The sequence below is a fragment of the Hippopotamus amphibius genome, chromosome 12 (assembly GCF_030028045.1).
Source record: "Hippopotamus amphibius kiboko isolate mHipAmp2 chromosome 12, mHipAmp2.hap2, whole genome shotgun sequence".
Lineage (NCBI taxonomy): Eukaryota > Metazoa > Chordata > Mammalia > Artiodactyla > Hippopotamidae > Hippopotamus > Hippopotamus amphibius.
The window spans coordinates 91,329,478-91,352,069 of NC_080197.1; the positions used below are offsets into that span (position 1 = coordinate 91,329,478).

At 39.4% G+C, this 22,592-nt stretch overlaps 1 protein-coding gene across 3 annotated transcripts in view; it reads right to left on the minus strand.

The window, feature by feature from the left end:
* Positions 1–651: 651 nt before the first annotated feature.
* The window catches only part of ANO6 (anoctamin 6), a 198,685-nt gene continuing 176,744 nt past the window's right edge, over positions 652–22,592 (minus strand). For all 3 annotated transcript variants that reach the window (XM_057701117.1, XM_057701116.1, XM_057701115.1), the window contains 4 exons: positions 15,363–15,568; positions 11,119–11,321; positions 9,318–9,423; positions 652–3,888 (listed from right to left, as the gene is read on the minus strand). In XM_057701117.1, the coding sequence (XP_057557100.1) occupies positions 3,682–3,888; positions 9,318–9,423; positions 11,119–11,321; positions 15,363–15,568 (722 nt within the window). In that variant the 3' untranslated portion in view covers positions 652–3,681. The remainder of the gene's footprint in view (positions 3,889–9,317; positions 9,424–11,118; positions 11,322–15,362; positions 15,569–22,592) is intronic.

A 22,592-nucleotide genomic window follows, 5' to 3' on the forward strand; every position in this document is an offset into this window, starting at 1 on the left:
CAGAGAAACTGCTTCTTCCTGTTGGTCCAGTTATGGACTATCTTGATTTAGTTTTACTGGAAGCCCAATGAGACTTAAGCTGGTCAAAAACAAAAAAAAAATCAAAGGATGGAATGAGTTAAAATATGTATTCTATGTTGACGAGGATTAAAAAGAAATGTTGGTTTTTGTAATGAGATTTTCCTTTACATTCTTCTCCATAATTACCCCTTTCTGTACCCAAGGCCGCAGCAGATCCAAACAGAGCCTTCTTGAGACTTATTAGAGGTGTACCCTCTCTGGGTGACACTGCCCCACGTCAGATGACATGCCCCAGGTTTAGAATGCAGAAGCATCTTTATGCAATTAGCAATTAGCGGGAAGCACCTCTCCCTATTGGCTGATGCAGGCTGACACTGGCACACCCAGTCTCCAGGCTTGGTGCCATGTGCAGGCTCAATCCTAACAACTGTCGGCAGCAGCCCTGGCTGAAACCCCACCCCCAATTTTTCTCAGGAAAAACACATTTTAAAGTAAGTGCAGGTTAGGAAAAATATAATTTTAGATATAATCCACATAGAAGTACACATTTGAGTAATACCTAATTGGTGAACAGATATACACCTCTCTTTCTTAAAAATATTACAATTGCATACAGAGTAGACCACAGTATTGTTTTTAAAAATGAATTTATTAAAATGCTCATAATTATAAAAGAATATTAAAATGCACATAAACTTGCCAAATATTACAAACTTTACATCTTATGCCACAGTGTATGAAAAGCATCATTAATATTTCAGTTTTACTTAAGCTGCTCATACATTTTAACTTTTCAAACATCTTAAAATATGATATGGCCATAAGAAAATGCTACAAGAAGTGTTTCAACAACAGAGCACATTCTGCCTCCCTATTGTGAATTAATGTTTTCTGAAATTCAAGATGCACGTGCAATTATAAAGGAAGGCTTTTGGTGATAAACAGTTTGCAAGATTGTCTTGTTTAGTTTTCAAACAATGAAAGCTTTCCCTTTCTATTGACATAACTAAAATATCTGAGGGATATTTAAAGAAAAATCTCCTGAGTATTTTGGTCTAATGCTTTGATCTGTTAAAACTCACAGGCATCACAAAAGGATACAAAGTAAAATTTTTCAAGTGGTTAACACCAGGTAGGTCTAGGGCCAGATTTTCCCTTCTTAGGTCCACTGCCACACCCATCCATGTTTCCTGGGTGCTGCCTCTGCTGGCATTTACAGACCCAGCCCATGAGCGACTGCAGACACAGCCCCACATTTTCTTCACCACCCACAAGTCAGCACAAGATGTACACGAACACTGTCAGTGTCACAGGAGACCCTGGGTCCCCACTGTAACCTGGCTGTTTGGAGAATATTGGCAGTGCCATACATCACATTTGCTGCCCTTAGAAAGGTAGAGGTTAGAGGTTTTTTTCCCCTCCTGTCCACAGAAGCACATTTTAAACTATGAAGATGATTTATGAAAACATAAATGCACAACTCTTTTCAAGTTCTATTTTATATACAAGAAGATAAGGCAAAAACATTTCCTTTTCTATGATTCCATGAACAGTAATTGCCAAATCCAACACTAGGAGATAGTCCTACACGTCAGAGAAGAGAAGAGGTAATAGAGAGGAAGCAGCACCACTTCCAGGAGCAGTGTCCCAGCTGAGTGCGGGAAGGGAGGAGAACACTTCCCCACTTGGAAGAAATTCATGTCTCGCTCCCCGTGCGGCCAGACTTCACGTGGCCTGTTGTGCGCCACTCTCTGATCACACCGTTAACATTATCAAGAAAGCTAGTGAAATGGTCCTGATCATCCACTGGGACAATTCAAAAGTCCAGAATACTGTTCTGATGATTCCTACATAAATACTGTTTTGTTGTTCTTAAGATTCAAGGCAGGCATTTAGAATTGCGACCTGGAGTGAAACTACTCTATTATAACAAGCCTGTAAATCTCACTGAAAAGTGTTTCCTTTTCCTTCACTGCTGGGACTCTGAGTGGCTCAGCTCCTGTGACACCTGGGCATTTAGCAGCATCTCAGGTGGTGGCCCATCTAGCGAGAACCTGATGCCAGACACCCTCTCCTGCCACCGCCCTGCCCTGTCACCAGTCACAGGTGAGAGGTACAGGCCCTGTGTCTTCTCCAGAGCCTACCAGAGGGCCTGGCACCCGAAAGGCAGTAAAGCACAGTAAAGACTGCAGAGCTGAATAAATCGAGGGCAAGATGTGGGGCAGGAGTTCAGCAGGAAGTTACCTCCAGCTGACGGCAGGATTTGTGACCAAACGAATTTCTTTTCTGACCCTTACTTGCCTGACTGACTTGAGGAGAGGCTGGAAATTCAAATCAAATCCAGCATCTTTTCTTTTTTGGGAATAATCTAGGTATTCTCCTGTCTCTCCCTCTCCCTCCCTAACAAATGCTCCCCTGGTGCAAACATGCAATTACAAACAAGTTACTGGGCTGGAAGTAAGAGAAGGGAGGATGCACTGAGCTACCTTCACTGTGGCAGATGCTTTGGTAGGCTGATCACTTGGACATGCAGAACCCCTTGTAGGAACACAGCGCGGTCTCACTGAGGGCACTTGCTGTTTTCTTGACATGTGTGGCACCGTCCTGTCACGATGGCTGTGAGCCAATCACAAGGGTGCTTGTAATCCTCTACTTCCTGGATCTCATGGATAAAGGGCAACTGGTGGGAACTTGATAGGCTCATCTTTTCCAAACCATTATGTTGATAACTATGTAATTTGAATCATTTGGATTTCATTTTTTTTCAAGAAACGACGTTATCTTTAGAAGAGGTGAATTAATTATCCTGACCAATACGAGTCATAATTCTGTTTCAATCTGTAACTTTCCCCGCTTTTGTCATCTTATTCCCTTGAGATCTGCAAAGCAGTCAACATTGATTAGGCACAGAGCATCCTAAGAGCGCTCCTGGAAGATGAAAAGTGTCACTGTGAATTAGCACAAGTATGCTCAGAACCTTACTATCGTCATTGCAGTCCATTAAGAGTATGTCTCTGAGATGGAAAGATAGGTCAAGATGAAGACTGAAACTATTTCCTCTTATTACCTGAAGTTTCCTTTTCTGTAGGAATGTGACAATACGTCTAAATACGGTGACGTCTTGGGTCTATCTGCCACTTAATACAGCATTTGAATTGAATTCTACGTTAAATATTTTTAATCATACAACTGCTAGCATGTCTAGCCTTTAATGATGGTATTTGTAAGGGAAAGATAACTCTGGAACAGAGCAGGGGAAAGTGAAGAAATGAAACAGTGCCAAAAAATAAAAAAGATCACGTGTTTGAGAACAGAAGGAATGAAAATAATCAAATGGAGGAAAAAATCCACTCTGCTTGGGTAGGGGTTGTTTTTAAGCACACAAAGAAACCTCTCTGGTGTTGCTAAAGTTCCAATTTATCCAAAAAAAGTAACATTTTTGGTGTTCCTGGGGATTAGTTTTATGCCCTTCTTGATCTCAATTTTACATTTTCCAGTTCCTGCATCGCTAGCTGAAACTGAAAAATAATCTGCGTGAAAATGGCGGTAGTTCAGATGCATATTTGCCGAAGTGATTTAACTGAAACATTCCCATTAGTGATTCATAATATATTTTGACAGAGCTCAACTCTTTAAAGTGCCTTTCAGAACATAAAGCTCTTAATCTGATTTTGGTCGTATATTGTTATCTACTACTGCTATCATCCTCTCAGCTATGACGCCCATATTTTTGGTCATGTCTTTAAGGTGATTCTCATGAAGAAGCTTCTGGGTTAGGTATTTTTCTCTTTTAATCTTGCTTTTCGTGCTTTTCGATACGTCTGGAATTGCATACGAGATGAAAAATTTCACAGAGTAGATGACATGCTGAGGGAGAGAAGAGAAATGTCAATCACAAAGAGATGCAGGGGACCACAGAGTTTCTTCTATGTATTTTTGCTGGTCATTATAGCAGTATATCAGGACAAGGTGGGGGGCATTCACCAGGTATATCCAATCTCTCCCGCCATAGCATGGCTCTGCCAAGGAGCTACATTTTGTTACTTTATAAATTTCAAGAATACTATTTGGTATGTAGAAAAGAATACATCTAATATTTAAAACACTCACAATGACACTGACAATGCTACGGTATTTTTATGTGTGTTCCTTTGCTATCTTGTTCCCAGGCCTCTTCCCTAAAGGTAAACACTAACCTCTGTGTGAGTATATGTATATCTTTTTTTTATTTTTGAATAGTTTAACAAGGTATGTATATATCCCCAAATAGCATCTTGTTTAGTTTTGCTCCTTTTAAGCTTTATAAAAACAGTATGATACGGTAACGCTACCGTCTTTTGAAAATTGCTTTTTTTCCATTCAAACTAGTTTCTAAGATTCATCTGTTATTGTGCATAACTGTAGTCCGTTTCCACTTCTATATAACATTCCATTGTGCAAACTCACTATAATTTCTCTCTTTCCTTATCGAAAGGAATTGGATTTGTTTCTAGTTTTGGGGTTAAAACAATGATTTTGGGAATGTTCTTGCGCTTGGATGCTAGAGAATACCTGTGAGTTTCTCAAAAGTGTGCACCTAGGGGTGGAACTGCTGAGACCCTATGTCACATGAATGTTCAGTTTTATAAGATGGTACCAACTATACCAGCTGACATTCCCACCAGCAGTGTGGGATGATTACAGTTGCTCTACATCCTTGTCTGCACTTGCTATTATCACTTTTTTTTTAAACCAACATGGTGATTATGAAATGGACTTTCGCTTTGGTCTTACTTTGCATTTCCCTGATGACTAATGAGCTTGAAAACCTTTTTATTTATTCACTGTTCAAAAATCCCTGACCTAGCAAGAGGATAGAGATAATATAGAATAAACGTAATTAAAAACAAATAAATTACACAGAGTTAAAAAGTGATAAGAGCCATGGGGAAAAAAGTGACATGAGCTAAGTAAAGCAGAGTAACAGTTATTATGAGTGTTATGGTGGGAGGTAAAATTTATATAGATTCTATATAGATCCGTCTGGACATGCCTCATTGAGCAAAGACTTTAAGGAGGTGAGGAAATTAGCCATGCAGACATCAGGAGGAAAGACATTCTAGGCAAAGGGGATAGCCAGCACAGAGTCCATATGGTGGAAGCCTGCAAGGTGTGTTCTAGGAAGGCTGGAGTGAAGTGACATCAGGGAGGTAACAGGGCATGGCCAGATTGTGTTGGGCCTTGTATGTCATTATAAAGGACTCTGGCTTTTACTCAGAGTGAGATGTGAAGACAATGGGGAGCCCAGTTAGGAGACTGTTGCTTTAATTTGGGCAAGAAATGATGGTGGCTCTAACCTGGGGGGCAGCAGCAGAGCTGCTAAGAAGTGGTCAGATTTGTGATCTATTTTCAAAGGAAAAACCAACAGGACTTGATGTGGAATAAGTGGGGGAGAGAAAACACAGGGACTCCAAGAATTCTGGCCGAGCAACTGTTGAGATGGAACTACCATAATTGAATAGAGGAGAGAAAACTGTCGATAGAACAGATTTAGTACAGGGTAGGCAGGAGAATATTAGAAGTGGACTTAAGAAAATATGGGAATTTAGGGCAGTAGATTCTGTTAGATGCCAAGCAGAAAGGTCAAGTATGCCAAGCAGAAAGGTCAAGTATGCAGTTGGTCTGATGGGTTGAACTCAGAAGAGAGGTTTTCTGTGGATATCCACTAGTGAGTCACAGGCATATAGACAGCACTTAAAGTCTCTGGACTGCATGAGATCACCAAAGCTGTAAGTAGAGAGAAAAGAAGACAACTGAGGAATGAGCCCTGGATCATTAAGGAGAAGAGAAGGAAGGGACTGGCAAAGAAGTTAAGATGGGACTGCCTAGTGAGGTAGGAGGAAAGACAAAACATGTGTTTTCCTGGGAGCCAAGTGAGGAAGAGTTTCAAAGAAGAGTGATCAGCTATGTCAAATGTTTCTTGTAAGTCAGGTAGTGTGAGAGTGGAGAATATTTTGAGATGAGAGAGATATTAGTGAGTTTGAGTGATGGAAATTACACAGTAAAGAGGCAAAAGTTGATGTAGGAAAGAGTTTTTTCTCCCATCTATTTCTGAGGTAGGTAATATTCATAGATATGAATATCTTCTGTGTTACACCACCTTGTATTTCTGGGATAAAGCCAATGTGGTATGATGTCATCTTTAGCAAACAGATTGCTAGATTCAGTCTGCACATTTTCAAAAGATCTTTGCATCTATGCATTGAGTAAAGACTAACATAATATCCCTTTCCCTTTCTATTCTGGTCTGATTTTAGGATCTAAAAGGAGTTGGAGAGTATTTCCTTTTCCTGATCTCTGGTGGAATTTGTGTAAGATTGAAATGATCTGTTCTAGAAAGAAATGATCTCCTAGAAAGCCATATGGCTTGGTTTTTTAATGTGGACACACTTTTCAATTACTCAAAGTTTTGCTATAATTCCAGGTTTACAGTTACTTTCTTTAGCATTTTAAAGATATGACTCCTCTCTTCTGGCTTTCAGACTGCTGTTAAAAAGTCTACTCTCATTCTAATCTTAAATTTCTTTGTCAGTCATCTGTCTTTTTCCTCAGGTTACTTTTAAGATCTTATCTTTGGTGTGCTGCATTTTCCTTACAGTGCATGTAAACATTGACTTCTTTGTTATCTATTCTGCTTGATATTTGTTGTGCTTTCTGCTCTGTGAACAGATGTCTTTCACTTATGCTGCAAAAATTTTAGCAACTAACTCTTCAGATTTGTATCTCTTCAGTTATCTATTTTTTTCTTCTATGATGTTTTTTGGGAAGTTAGTCCTTCTCATTCTGTCTTTCATATCACTTAACCTCTTTGTATTTTTCCATTTTCTTATCTGTCTGTGATGTGCTAGTGGTAATTTTTTTTCAGATCTGTCTCCCAGTTTACTAATTCTCTCTTCAGATTTGTCTAAACTTATGTTTTACCCATATGTTAATGTTAATGTCTTCATTTCAATAACTATTTTTATTTCTAAAAGTTTTATTTATTTTTCAAAATTGCCTTATAATTTTTTACAGTTTCTTATTTGTTCACTTTTGTCTCTGTCATTTATTTGTTTAAATATTTTCATATATGGTTAATTTATATTCCTTATCTGATAATTCAAAGTCTTAAAGTTATTGATGATCCAAATCACGGTTTTTTTTTTGGGAGGGGGGGAGCGGAGTGTGGTTTAAATCTCATTCTTGTTTTTTTTTTTTTTTTTTTTTTAATTTCCCTTTTGTTGCTGTCGATCTTTGATAGCTCATATTTGCTTATCTCAATCTGGGAGAAAACTGGGGTCTAAATTAAGGATACTTTTCTTCAGAGAAGATACACATTTCCCTCTGCTCTGAGACAAATCCAGCCTTTTGTAGGGTCCCTGGCTGAATCCAAGAGTCTCAAGTTCAGCTCTTCTACCTCACTGCTGACCCAAGGCTTGGTCTCCTTGAGCTTTGAGGTGGAGGCACTAATAATAGCTCTTGTTCTCAGAGCACTCCTGAACTTCAGGGGTGCTCACTGCTCTATCTTAGGCCATCATGTTTTTTTCCCTCTTTGTATATTCTCTTCCCTTCAGTAAGCTCAAAACCACAAAGGAAATTATGTTTTTAGCTGATTCTAAATGTTTTGTAGTGAGATGGCCCCTCATAGTCTACTTTTGACATCTAGTCCACCATGATGTCAAAAGTAGAAGTCGAAACACTTTGGCAACTACATATTTGAATATAAACTAGTGACTCTTGCCGATATATCAGATACTGTACTTGAGGAACCCACTTATGATGGTGAATTCATGATGCACTGTTTTCTTCTGTTAATTTTTGGTAACTATTAAAAAAATACTAGAAAAATTATCAGAGCCAGGTAGCCTGTCCTGCTTCTTTCTTGCTAACAGATTTTGATTTTACTCAGAGCAAACCAAACACCTCCTGTCTCAGCCTACTTAGCTGCTAAGAGGAACCACATGCTGTAGTTCTAGCCAGTGAGAGGCAGGTGGAAGTCTACTCTGGGGGCTTCTGGCAAAGCATTTTCTCTCCTAACAAATATGAAAAGATATGGCTAGCATCTCCCTTCTCCTTCTTCCTGCTGAGAACATAAATGTGTTATCTGGAGTTGCAGCAGTCATATTACAACCAGAAAGTGACATGCAATGAGAGAAAACCTGGAGAATCAGATACAGTCCTTAAATCAGTGAGCTGGTGTTGATTCAGGAGCACCCACCTACATTTTCTTTTTTTTTTAAGATTTATTTTTTTGTTTAGTTTTGGCTGCATTGGGTCTTCATTACTGCACACAGGCTTTCTCTAATTGTGGTGAGTGGGGGCTACTCTTTGTTGCAGTGTGAGGGTTTCTCATTGTGGTGGCTTCTCTTGCTGCGGAGCACAGGCTCTAGGCTTGTGGGCTTCAGTAGTTGTGGCATGTGGGCTCAATAGTTGTGGCTTGCAGGCTCTAGAGCGCAGGCTCAGTAGTTGTGTTGTGGCACACGGGCTTAGTTGCTCTGCGGCATGTGGGATCTTCCTGGCCCAGGGATCAAATCCATGTCCCCTGCATTGGCAGGCAGATTCATAACCACTGCGCCACCAGGGAAGCCCCCAGCACTCACCTACTTCTAGTGAAATTTGTTATGTGAGAAAAATCAACCCTTACTTGTTTAAGCCACTATTGATGGGTTTTCTGTTTCTTGCAGCTAAATATAATCCTAACTGACCACACCACTCAAGTAACTTTCAAACCTATGGAATTTGGTAGTAGTTATTCACTCAGTGTAAAAAGTAAAGTTGGCTAGATCAATTTTAAATTTATAGCTGCCTTAGTCATTTTTCAGAGCTGGTAAATTTCAGGGGTGTGAAAAAACTATTGTAAGAAGGTATATTGTGAAAATGCAATAAAAATAATACAAAGAAAAATGTTATAACAAGAAAAGTTTCTCCAGGGAAGATATGACATCTTATTTATCTTGAATAAGCCCCTTCATAGCCTAATATGGAGCCCAGTGTCCCAAATAAAATGGACTTGAATTAATACTGAACTGAAAAGAACTGAATCACCCTAGCACACAACATGCTTTTAACTTTTAAAGGAGATAACCCACTTCATTTAATCACTGAGAGCATTATGAGTATTCTCAGGTCAAATATGACTAATAAATGTTATAAAATAATTATCAGTAAGAGATAAGAACATATTGTACATTTTAAGTCAGAAGGGGCAATACTTAAAGCTAATAAATAGCCTGCAAATACACTGCCTTATAAGCTATTTGAAAGTATACTTTTCTTACCTCCATGACAATGATAAAAGCCAGCTTGGCTGCAATCACATGCCAATAATAGATGTTGTGTTTATACTCTTGTGGGTGTCCAGGAGGGTACCGGAAATCACGATACCTGGAAACAAGACAGAAACATCTCAGGAGATAATTCTTTTCGATCAAATGCTGTAAACAAGGGCCCACTGAAAAAGGTCATACTTGGGACTTCCCTGGTGGCATGGTGGTTAAGACTCCACGCTGCCAATGCAGGGTGCCCGGGTTCAATCCCTGGTCAGGGAACTAGATCCCACATGCATGCTGCAACTAAGAATTCGCATGCCACAACAAAGGAGCCCATGTGCCACAACTAAGGAGCTGGTAAGCTGCAATTAAGACCCAGCACAACCAAATAAATAAATATTTTTTAAAAAGGTCATATTTAATGCAACACTTTTAAATTGGACAGCATATACATTTTCTCCTAGAGTGTTTTTTTTTGTTTGTTTTTGTTTTTTGGCTGTGCTACATGGCTTGGCTTGCAGGATCTCAGTTCCCTGACCAGGGACTGAACCTGGGACTACTGAAGTGAAAGCCTGGAATCCTGACCACCAGGCCACCAGGGAAGTCCCAGATTTTCTCCAAGAGTTTGGTTTGATGACAAAACCCTTAAATAACTGCTCCAGTAATACTTCCTTTAACTTCCAAGAGGAAGATGATAGTAATGATGGATACCATCTTTGTAAAAAAGAAGAAAAATATCTTAAACTTTATCCCTGCTTCCTCAAAAGAATATAACTAAAACAAGTTAGCATGTTTTCAGAAACATGCTTATAAATTTATCTGTATAATGGTGTCGTCAGGGTTCACTCAGCTATAGGGTTCTCTCTCTCTACAGAGAATACTACCTACTTTTTATAATTTTCTTACTCAGTTTAGCTGTTGTCAGATATCATATGCTACTGCTGTTAATGTATTTCTCTCAGGTAGCACATCTCTAAGTTTCTGCCTGTAACCTATTAGATCTAGGAGTTTAATTACTCTTCAGAATTATGTAAAGTAAGAGTAAGCAGATTCAGTGCAGGGTTCTGAAGAGGCTTTACTATGTGTAACTTGGGAACATTTATTTGGAGCTTATTTCTGGTTTCTTGGTTGTGGTGTTGAGAATGTGAATCAGAGAAGGCTTTGAGGAGTTGCACTAAATGAATTTTAAAGCCTCTTTTAGGTTTAAGACTTTGAAAACACACACTCACACACACACCCCTCTAGGACATGCAGTCAACAAACTTTTCAATTAGTAACTTAGTTGACAAAACTAAGTGTACAATGTATACAGTTGATCTTACCAGCCATTAAAAGCAATGCGGAGAGCTTTGGAACACTTTTAGAGAACATTGCTAGGCCAGGCTGAGGTGTTTACATTTTTGTCTTTGTGTTGCTTTGTTAAGTGATGGTATATACTAGTCTGTCATCATTCAGTACCATCAGGTTGTACTTGAATAATACGTTAGTCATAACAACTGAATTATCTTGCTTTTTGGAACCCTTAGAGTTTCTTCATTTCTAAGATATAAGACTTTCCCCCTGGATTAGTCTTCCTATAATCATTTGAAACTCTCATTTAAAAATCTTGCCTTATGGTTTGGCTTGAAAATTCTAACCCTAGTCTGTATTGACTTTTATATATCATCCTTTTTAAAGTCTGATTGAAAAGAAAGCTAGGAAAAAACCATCTCTAGCAATTTTATTTAAATGATACCAAATAGAATTATATTACAATAAAAGTCCTTTAAAAGATGAAGTGCATTTTTAAACACTTGTAAGTAGAACTTGCCTGCACGTGGTATAGTTGCCAAGCTCAGTGTATGGATTTTCCTTGTTTTTGCTTTTAAAGTCAGCAATGTTGAAGTAGGAGAGAGTGTTGTTGATGTATCCCTCCATGGTGTACTGTGGATGGTCCCCATAGGGCGGGACGGAGAAGGACCAGTAATACACCAGGCGGGGGATCATGTCTGATGTGAACGCAATGATCATGGCCTATATTGGGAAGAAAACAGTAAAGGGGGTATTAATTTAGAACCTTTAGAAAAGCTAAGGTTAACAGACATGCCAGAGTTACATTTTCATCAGTTGATGTTTTTTTTAAATTAAAGATTTAGAAATCTTAATTCTTTCCTGTCAAATGGATATAGGTAGTGAATGTCCTAAAATCTTTGAGCAGCTGCTTTAAAGTAAAATAGTTCCTTTGCTTTTGGTCTTTAAGGGAGTGTCCAGAAGTCCATCGGCAGTTCAAAAGCAAAGGCCTGATAGTTATGTGCCTTAAGTACAATAAGAATAACTGTAGACTAGGGTACTGTGGATAACTCAAGAGCTGCTTGCATATGTTATTTGTAACTTATATTTAAAAAAATTAGAATATAATGAAATTCAATCAACCTTAGAGCACTACTTGATATAATTTAATCTTTTATGATTTTGAAAGCCTAATACTAAGGTCAATATTATGAAAGTAGGTTGGCTATATATGATTCCTTTGTAGATAAATAATTGATAAAAAACTGCTTCTTTATCACTTACCTCTTAAAAATAGAATACTAACTGCATAGTATATATTTTCCTTCAAATTCATACTTTTTTCCCCTGTAGTATCTTGTTTAGACTTTCCTTACAGTCTAAACAAGTCAACCAATAGTTTGATTAAACTCTCAGTATATACTTATGTCTGTTGCTTCATTAGAGAGCAAGAATTCTTTATTACTTTAATAAAATGTAGTAACAGGAAATTGTATTGGGATCATTCCATTCATACAGTCAAGCAATGATATCTATTTTGTTAGAACTAGCACCTAAGCCTCTAAACTTCCAAAAAGTTAAACAGATAAAGTTAAAAACATTATAAATTATCAAATAACATAAAGAGAGTTTAGTGTGTTCCCAGATTACAGGAATAAATATGGGTCCCTCTTAAACCTGAGTCTGTGTCAGGCAGACATTTATCAGGATCTAAAGCTATTATGAATTACATGAATTTTTTCCAAAATTCTTTAATTTGGGCTTTTAACTCCCCAGTGTGTAAAACTGGTGTGAAGGAAGGAGAAAGTAAAGAATATTCTTCAATCCAAATTCTATGTGGATAAACAAAGCTAAATGTTTCAGTCATTTACTGAAGCAGAGCAGACATGTTTTTTGCATGACATGATTTTAATAGTATTCACCTGAACATATGGTTTAGACACAGTGAGACCACAAGTCAACAAACAAGATCTCAGGCAAAGCAAGGAAAACAACTTGAGGGGCTTTTCTACTGCAAAATTTGCCCCTACTAGAACCGGCTTTGTCATTTCCCCTGATGTGAAGTCTCTCTGGGTGTGTGTATGCCTGCCTGTTGGTGGTGGTGGTAGTTAGTAGTGAAAGGCAGGAATATTTTACTTTTCTTAGATTTCAATAGATTAAAATTTCCTGTTATCATTTAACTCAACTATGGCTTTTTATACAATCACCTGCAGATGTGCTTCAAGAAGCTACAAAAATTCCAACAAGGAAGATAGTTCTATTGTCTTCGGACATGATACTTTTCCTTCTGAATTGAGCTGCTTTGAGACACACTGCAAGAGTACAAATAAATGCAGTGTGCTTCATTTCCCATGCTGTTCCAAACACAATTTTCCATTTATATCAAAATAAATTAAAATTGGTCTTCAATAGCAGATGCTCTGGCATGATACAGCAATGTCAATTCAGCTTATTTACTGACTGAACCAGCAGCTTTAGAATGAATGATTTTATACCAGACTCCTGCCCGGTGCCCTTTCATATCCCTGGCAGCTATTCTCTTCTTCCTACTTCCTAAGAGTTTTCCTATTATGGAAAGCGAGCTATTGTTGTACACCTGAGATTGGGAAGGCACAAATTAGGTATGTGAGGGGTTATGTACATGTTTAATTCTTACAGAATTATATGTAAACATAAAGAGGACCTGCATCTTGGAAGCTGTCACAAATCTTAATATGGAAAAAAGGATTGTCCATAGTTTAATCGATGATCGAATAAGCAATTTTTCTAGGGTATAATAAAACAATGCCTGAGTTATAGGAAAAAACAACTGCTGGATAGAACCAGTAGCACCAGTTAGTGGGCGTGTGTGTGCCTGTGTGTGCACACACGCACACGCACGTAGAGCAGCCTTGGAGACACAGCCAATACTCCATCTGAGCTAATGGCGAGGAGCCATGCTGGGGGGACGAGGAAAAGGTGCCTCATACAATCAAACCAGGACGCTTGAGTAATGGGGAGTAGGAGTCAATTGAATTTTCTGGTTAGCTGAAGGTCAAACAAAAAAGCTTTTAGTTCCAAACCTTGTTGCTAAAAGTTTCCTTAGAGCACACAAGTCCACATTCCTGCCAGGCTTCGTGTCGTATAGCATATTGAACATGACAGATTCATACTTTTATGACTGTGGAACGTCAAGGGCCTCACTGTCATATTTGTGAACGTCAGCCTAGGTTCTGCAGCGCGATGGATGCTGAAGGTAGGGTCTATGTGGGTGAATAGAAATGCACATCATCTAGCAGTTGTTTTTTGTGTGTGTGATTTGCCAACTTTCTCCATAAAGGAGGGACAGCATGCAGTCCAGATAAACTGAGGTTCTTGGGGGGTGACAGCTGGGTTCCAGATAACTTGTCTTATTGTGTAAAACTGTGACCACGGTCCAGACAATGACACATTGTAAAATTCTTGTGCCTCTAGTTTCGACACCTGGCAAAAGTCTACACAGTCCCTGTAAATGATGATGTGGAATGAGGTAGATAACAGAGCAGCCGCAAACATTCCATGAGGACCAGGCTCTGTGCATTCCATACATGAACTCACTGAAGTCCCTAAGCACCCTTTGTGATATATAATAGTCTTAAAATACGTTAGGGAATTGTTCAATTTACAATTGACTGAAGCTCTGAAGTGTTAAGGTTTGGCCCCAAATCGTGCAGCTGAGAAGCTGCCATGCTGGGAACTGGGGCTCGGGTCTGACTGCAGAGTGTGCAGTGCTCAGCAGCTTGCCTCATCTGGGAGCCTGACCCACTGGCACTGTTGGACTCTGTTCTGTTTCTACAAGGGCGCATGGGAAAAGGCAGGAGACTCAGGGCAAGTGTGACTTAAGACGTTAAAACTGGGGTATCATTTTGTTGAGGACTATAAGCTGGGAGTGAAATTGGCAGTGAAATAAGGGAGGAAATAGCCCTGGTTGTACGAGCATTTCTAGGGAAGGAGGTTCCCTGATGGGAACCCTGATGGGCTGGCATGGGAATTGCTCTGCTTGACCGCTCCCTGTTGGCCTGTGGGAGCAGGGGCAGGGAAGGAGAGATACTGTTCAGACTGGTCCATAATCAGTACAGGTTGTAAACAACTGAGTTCTAGTCCCTCATGCATGAGGATGCTTAGCTAATGACCGACAGTGGGTAGCAAAGACCAAGGGTGCGGTGAAGAGGAGAGATGGGACCTGCCCTAAATCTGCCTCCTTGAAGAACCTCTGCCCCAGGGCACAAGGAAGGTAAAGAATGATCGGGAATGCACAAAGCAATTATACGTCATCATCAAATAGGAATCAAAATTACTATTTTAATTTGATAGTCTGGAATATATAGTAAAATATGGTGGAATGATTGTTCTTATTTTAGGGTCTTCAAACTCTAAATGGAGAGATTTCCATCTCCATTATAAAAGCATTATTAGATAACTCCTTTTATAGTCATGTGAGGATTCAAAGAGTTAATACTTACTGTTAAAACTATTATGGTGCTTCTATTGAATAAAAACTAACAAATGGGCAGCAATAGCCTAATGGTCACTATTCTTAGCAGCTGCCTCTGTAAGAGGTCTTGTAAGTCACCAATAATAATTACAAACAAAATACATTAAAAAATAACAACAATTACAGTTATAGCAACTATGTTGTTTAGGGATGACAGTATTAGCATCTTCCTCCCATGTTATGAAATACGAAACACTGGATTCCTTAGGAAGCAACACTAACGCGTTTTTGGACTTTTCAAGGTCTTTACCCTGTGAAGCCTATTTACTCACATTGGTCACCACAGCCAGAATTGCTATTCCTTGCATGATGGGCTGCCATGCTCCGATGTCCTGGGCTTTTTCTGGCACCATGCGTCTATACTGGGTAGTCATTTTCCACGCGTCCACTCTTATTTCCAATATATTGTTCACCAGAGCCAACAGAGGGGCCAGTGGAAAAGAGGCCACAAATAAGGTGACGAACCCAAACTGAATAACTGTCAATGGAATGGACACACATCACGGAGTGGTGGATGGATGGAAGGACAACACACATTCCTTTACTCTTATCAAGAAAGAGAAAGGCAAACAGTGAACTAAATCCCAAAGAGAAAAGACATTCATGGTAATAATAATGTTCAACAGTGAAAGAATCCAAACCAAAGACAAATATAAAATCTCTGGAAAGAAGCCTAATTATAGCCTGTTTCTTTCACATATATACACTTAATAGGAATAACATATTTAAAAATCTTTAATCAGCCATGGTTATTTGCTGGTAATAAACTTGGGACACTCTAAACATTATTCACTCCCAATATAGAAATAACAGAATGTTGGAAGAGGATTTGTGATTTAGGATTAAAAAAAAAAGAAAAGGAATAGTGTGGAAATAGCTAACAAGTTAAAAAGAAGTAAGAATGTACCTTTGGGAAGGCTATGTTTAAAGAATGTTGGAAGAAATATGCTGAAAATAGGCAAATAAGCAAGCTCCCCTGAGTCTGTGGATGCAAGAGCAGCACATTCAGAGAATTTGTGATATTATTACAAATCATGGAAATGCATGCAATAAGTGTCTTCATAAGTCAAAATATAATCCTTTTTCAGGAATTTTTATTTTGATACTATCGCAGTCTATGTGGTCACAGTAAGTCAAAATTGTGGTGGTGGCTTAGAAGTTCTTTTCTTTGTCTGTAATTTACGTGGCTTCGCTATAGATGAGGCAGCAGAGATTTGGGGGGAGCTGTATTACGGGGGGGTAGAGGTGAGCTATAATAAGGCCAGAGATCTAAAAAAGTTTCAGACCCTTTCCTCCTAACTGGCAGATATTTAAAGTAAACTAGCACAGGTATGTACTGAATAACTAAGACAGTGAATCAGAGGAAAATTTACAGCCCCGTTAGGGCTATTGCTCAGCCAAGGGGCAGGGACCCCACTGGCCAGGAAGGGCAAGATTCTGGGGGCAGTGCCTGGGTAGGAGGAGCTGGCATTTGCTTCTGATCTGAGAGGCCAGAATGTGTTGCAGAAAAGCAGTCAGGGTTGGAAAGATATGGCCAGTCTACAGGCCAGGCAGGAGCCATTGTATTCAGGGCGATCAGACAGGCACGGACCACAGTTGGTGACGTCATAGAGACAGCAGCATGGCGCCAAGCAGTGATGTTGACATCTGTGTCCATGGTTCACCCAACCCTAAATGAACTCATCCGCCTCCAGGGGCCAGGCAAGCAACAGCAATGTGTGGAGTGGGTACAGTAACTAGCAAACTGGCACGTGGATGTCCTAATGGAAGGGGCTGCTGATAGGCACCATATTGGGACGAGGGCCCAATGCTGCCAGATCTCATTATCCAAGAGAAGCCAGAAATTAGGATTTTATTAGCAATAAACCCAGTTAAAAATCCAAAGGAGAAACTATACCATTTATAATGACAACAAAGGCATAGACTATTCAGAAATAAATTAGTGAGAAACGTTAAGATTGTTATGATAATTGACTTAAAAAATAAGGAAAAACAAATAATGATGAATAAATGGTAGGATGCACCATACTCTTAATTGGGAAGACTCAGGTTTGGGGACATATCAAATTTTTTCTCCAAAATAAAATTTAATATTCGGACGCAAATTTAGTTAATAATCCCAATGGATTTAAGAAAAACAGCTGAAAGGTGATGCTAAAGTTCTTCAAGAAATATTTACAAGTACACGTAAAAAAATGAGGAGGGATGTTTAACGTGACAGTGTTAGGGATATTTCTGAAAAAGGATAAAAATGGGACCAGCTCTAAGAGATATTAATGTATGTTATAATGCTATGGTGATTGAAACAGTTTAGAACTAGTGCATTAACAGGCAGTATGAATTAAACAGATTTCAAGAATAAATGAAGATATCCATGGGATTTTAGTATATTATAAAAATGATGTTTCAAATCAATGGATTCAAGTATTGGAGTAATTAGCTACAGCATTAGAAGAACGGATATGCAGTCCTCACTTTTGATATCAAAATAAATTCCAGATAGATTAAACATTTTTAATTAAAAACATAAGGCACCAGAAAAAAATCAACACGGTATAATCTGCTCTGATATTCAAGTAAGAAAAACTTTCCACACAACTTTTGAAACCAAGAATAAAAATAAAGGCCTGTCAACTCAGCAAGGCAAAAAAACACCCATCATAAAAACAAAAATAACCCTCGCCTGAAGCTTCCTCATGACCCCAAATTGCTCTCTGATACTTTCTATGCGTTCTTCTTCACTTTAAAGTCAAGTTTCTTAAAGAAGTACCTACGCGGATTCTCTCTCCACCACTCAAAGCTCTCCATTCTCTGTGGCCCTCACCACTGCAATGCAACTCATCTTGCTAACTCTGCTGGTGGCTGCACATGCCAAAGCCAATGTGCATTTTCAGTCCTTGTTTATTAGATCACTAGACACCTTCCCACCCACCCCCGCCCCCAGGCAGTTTTTGATATGGCCAAATATCTTCCTCTCTGTGGAATGTTTCTCCCCCTCGATTTTTGTTTACTTAATTTTCAAAAGCCAAGGTAAAACTGTGTATGTACACACACACACACACAGAGATATTTTTAAAGATGATGTAACTATAGCGCTTCTTATATTTTTCCCCATGGTCCCGGCAATTATAGGGAATTTCGCTCTTGCTTTTTAGCTCCCTTTTCATTATGGTCCTTTTAGTCAATGTTCAAATCCCTCTCAAGCAAGGTTATAGCCTTCTCTGTGCTGACCCAAGTCTGCTAGTTTTCTCCCAACTGTTCTGCTATTCTTCTTTCTCTTTGTGGATGTCTCTTCCCCCATTTACCCTTAAATGCCCCTTTTGCCCAGGGCCTCATCAGTTCTCTGCCTGGCATGCCTGAATCACCCTCATGGCCTCACCTGCAGCTCTTCTGAGCTCCTAACTGGTGAATTCAACTTAATGATGAACATCGCCTCTCAGATGCCTCATAGACACCTCACACTCAAAATATCCAACACGGAACCATTTCCTTAAAACCAGCTCCTCTCCTTATAGTCCACCCTGCATATTCAGTCTCCCGGAAGTTATCTTAACAATTCTATTCCTCACCTGCCATACTAGTCATCTCCCTAACATCTATCAAATCTTTACCTAAGCCCATAGCATCTATTTAGGTGTTTATCACTCGTTGTGTGGGTTACCTGGTGTAGCCCCTGAAATAGCCTATTCCCACCAAATATGGGCCCCATCCAAAGTATTATCTTCCATTCTGCTGCCAGAATAATCTGATCTTCTTCAACATAAACATTATTTAATTCTCTTGCTTACAAATATTCCGAAGTATCCCTATTTCTTTAAGGATAAGTTCAAGTCCCCTGGCTAGGCCCACAAGACCCACTGTGACATAGCTCTTGCTTACCTGACAGTCCCACCTATGGATCCTGTGTTCTAGCCATACTTTGTTTACTTGCCATGCTCTGAACTGGCCAAGCTGCTTCATGCCCTGGTACTTGAAACTGCATTCATCTCTCTGCATGAAATGCCCATTACCTCTATGACAGTTTCGACAGCGACCTTCCATTCACCCTTCAAAATCCAGTTTAAATATCACCTGCTCTAGGAAGTCTGATTTGTGGTCACCTGCTTAGCAATTCAGAATCCCTCGCTTGGCCCTGGGAGACCAGATACCCGGTCTTACTTGTCTTGGTATCCTCAGCAACTGATACAGTGTCTGGCAGAGCAGTTGCTCAATGTTTGTTAGATGGATGGAGGAATGAATGAATTAGCCAGTAAAGAGAGAAGAGGCCTACGAATCCTCCCCAGTCACCTTGCTGACATTTGGGAAAGTTCATCCTGCAAAGATGAGGAAACGTCAATGCAGGTGGTGGGCAGAAACAGAGCAGAGATGGGGGAGTGGGGGAAGGCAGGCCTGGTCCTGGAGAGTGCAGGGAAGGCTTGGGTGGGCGTAGCACTGGAGAGAGAGGGAAAGAAAGGGGTAGGTGCAAGGAGATGCTGAAGAACGAGTGATGTTACTTACAGTAAATTACACGGAGAAAATACTATATGAAGGTAAGAGCACGTGAACATGCAAGGGTGGAAGAGGCAGTACCAGAAACAAACAGGGCCCACTTCCTCACTGTACTGCATTTCAATCATGGCACCCGCCCATCGGGAAGGCGTTACCAAGGTCTCAAGGGGCTGTTGTTTGTGCTCTAAGTACAAAATGGTATCCTATGGCTTTCAGATTTTAAGATTAACAGACTATTTCTCTTATGTCCCATGTCTGAGTTCTCAGAAGTCAGGACCATACACCTGGGGAGGCAATTTTGGTTAACAACCCAGGGTTACTCTAATAATCTCAAAGGATGGTGGGGAATTCACTAACCAAAATAAAAAAATTTCACTCAAAAAAAAAAAAATATGCCATACAGAGCCTGGTGGGGGCCACTGGGGCAATGTTACTGTAAACTCAACTAACAGTTGTATTTGTGTGTGTTGGAACTCCAAGCTCAAGTCACTTAAATAAATATTTATGAGGGTCCAGGCAGCGGTGCTCCAGCTGAGGACTGAAAGATGAAAAGGCCTGAGTGCTCCCTCCAACAGGATCCGTCTAGCCAGGGAGAGAGGCATGCACACAATCACATACCATCAGGACAGAAGTCAAGCACTACTGATGCCTTAGAGAAGAGAGCAGAAAATCTGTGTGAAAGGTGGAGAGTTCCTGAGGCTTGGTAGGAACTCTTCTGGGCAGAAAAGAAGGGAAAGGTTTTTCAGGCAGAGGGGAGTTCTAGTTCCCTGCTTGGGGCAGAGGGGACCAGGGCTGGTGGCTGGGCACAAGGCCTAACTAAGCAAGAGCGGAGGGCTCCAGGGCTGTCTGTCAGACGATGTTTCCCTTCAGTAGCTAAGAGGCGTAATTAAAAAGGTAGATGGTGCTGTCATTAATGAATATGGGTAAAACCGGAAGGAGGAAACTGTGGGTATGAGCTCACCACCCAAGGCACTCTATGTTTATTTTAGAGGAACGAAAATAATTCAAAAGGCATTTGGAAATTCTATCTCCTACAAACCAGAAGAACAAAACATAGATTTCACTCTGGTGTTGAATACAGAATAACAGACTTCCTACTCTCAGAAACTGATTAATTTTTCTAATTCATTAAGGATTATTTGGATAATAGGAAAACAATTTAATCTAAAAAACTGGGGGAGGGATAAATTAGGAGTTTGAGATTAGCAGATAAAAACTATTATATATATATAAAAAAACAACAAGGTCCTACTGTATAGCACAGGAGACTATATTCAATATCCTGTAATAAACCATAATGGAAAAGAAAAAAAATTTTAAAAATCTCTCTGTAACCACTGTTATTCCATCCTTTCTTACAGTGTAGGGTGAGGTCGAATTATTTTCTTTTTTATTATTATTTTTTAATATAGTTCCCTGCGCTAAACTGTAGGACCTTGTTGTTTATTTAATATAAAGTAGTATATACTTGTTAATCGCACACTCCTAATTTATCCCTCCCTCCCCCCACCTTGGTAACCATAATTTTGTTTTCTATGTCTGTGAGTCTGTTTCTGCTTTGTAAATAAGCTCATCTGTGTCATCTTTTTAGATTCCACATGTAAGTGATGTCACATGATATTTGTCTTTGCCAGTCTGACTTGCTTCATTTAGTATGATAATCACTATGTCCATCCACGTGAGGCCAAATTATTTAGCTGGTAATTACTTGAACGAGACTATGAAATCTAAAAGTCCTATCAATTTCTCCCCCAAAGCAGGACCACATAACTTTCCCTTTCAATACCATTTATTTGACTAACTACAGAAAAAATAACTTTTTTCCAAGTTTGTTTTTTGTGTTAAAATAACAAATGGTAGTCTGCCCCAGAATGTTGTTATTATTAATGCTAATAATAGTTCCATTAAGTAATATTTACAATTATGACTCATTTTGGAATAACAGGTAATTGTCTTGTAGCCCTTCTGAAAATAAACGGAATAAAGAAACATAGCTTCTACATTATGTACTACAGCTACACCCTTAACGGAACCTGGTCATGAAACATAACAAAAGCAGAAATGAAATTCAAATCAGACTCTCAGCTGCAAAGCATTGTTGACCGAAGAAGCTACAAGATGAACCTTTCACTCACTGAAGGAAGCGGATGCGTTTCCATGTATAATGTATATTTTTAAAAGCAATTATTTTATATATAGAATGTGATTTAATAAAAACCTCCATTTCTCTGCAAACTTATAAACAGGAACCACAAAGGGGTGTCTCTGCAAATACACAAACCCCCACGCATACATGCAAAGCCTGTCAAAATCCTTTCCTGTTCTCCTAAGCTTAAAAAACTGTAATTCGATGCAATGGGGAGCTGAAAGGGCACAGACACAAAACATGTCCATTGTTAGCCTTCTATTAGATGAAAGTGTGTCATGCATAATAGAAAAGATGGTGTTTCCTATGGAAATATATTGTGAGATGCATCCATTTAAAGGCAACTGAAAGCTCAAAATCAAGTTCACCTGAAGAGAAACAGCACCCAAGCAAATACTATAGAAATGGACAAAGACATTCAAAAAGGAGGGGACCTGTGCTAAATCTTAATTCCAGACCAGCAAAATAGTTCCAAATTTAAGCCAGTGATTTGCCATGAGGTCACTCAAGGAACCGGGCAGAAACCACCGGCCAGAAGAAAGAGATAAAATGTCAAAGGCAAGCGTGAGATGTGGAGTGACCCTTGCTCCCAAGGGCTTTCTGCACAGGCTTGTACACGACTCCGTTCAGAAGGGTACTGGCCAACAGCTGTGCTGCATGGACTCCAGCCCAGGCTGAGTCACATCTAATAATAGCTCTGTGTTCATTCTTAGACAACATGGTTAGAATCCTCCGAGAATTAATGGTGATGATGTACCTCGATGAATATTCCATTTCATTGCTGGGTAATAAATCTTCACTTCGTACAACATAAGTATTGACAAAGATACACTCAGTCACCTTATTTGAAAGCCTGATTGTATAATTT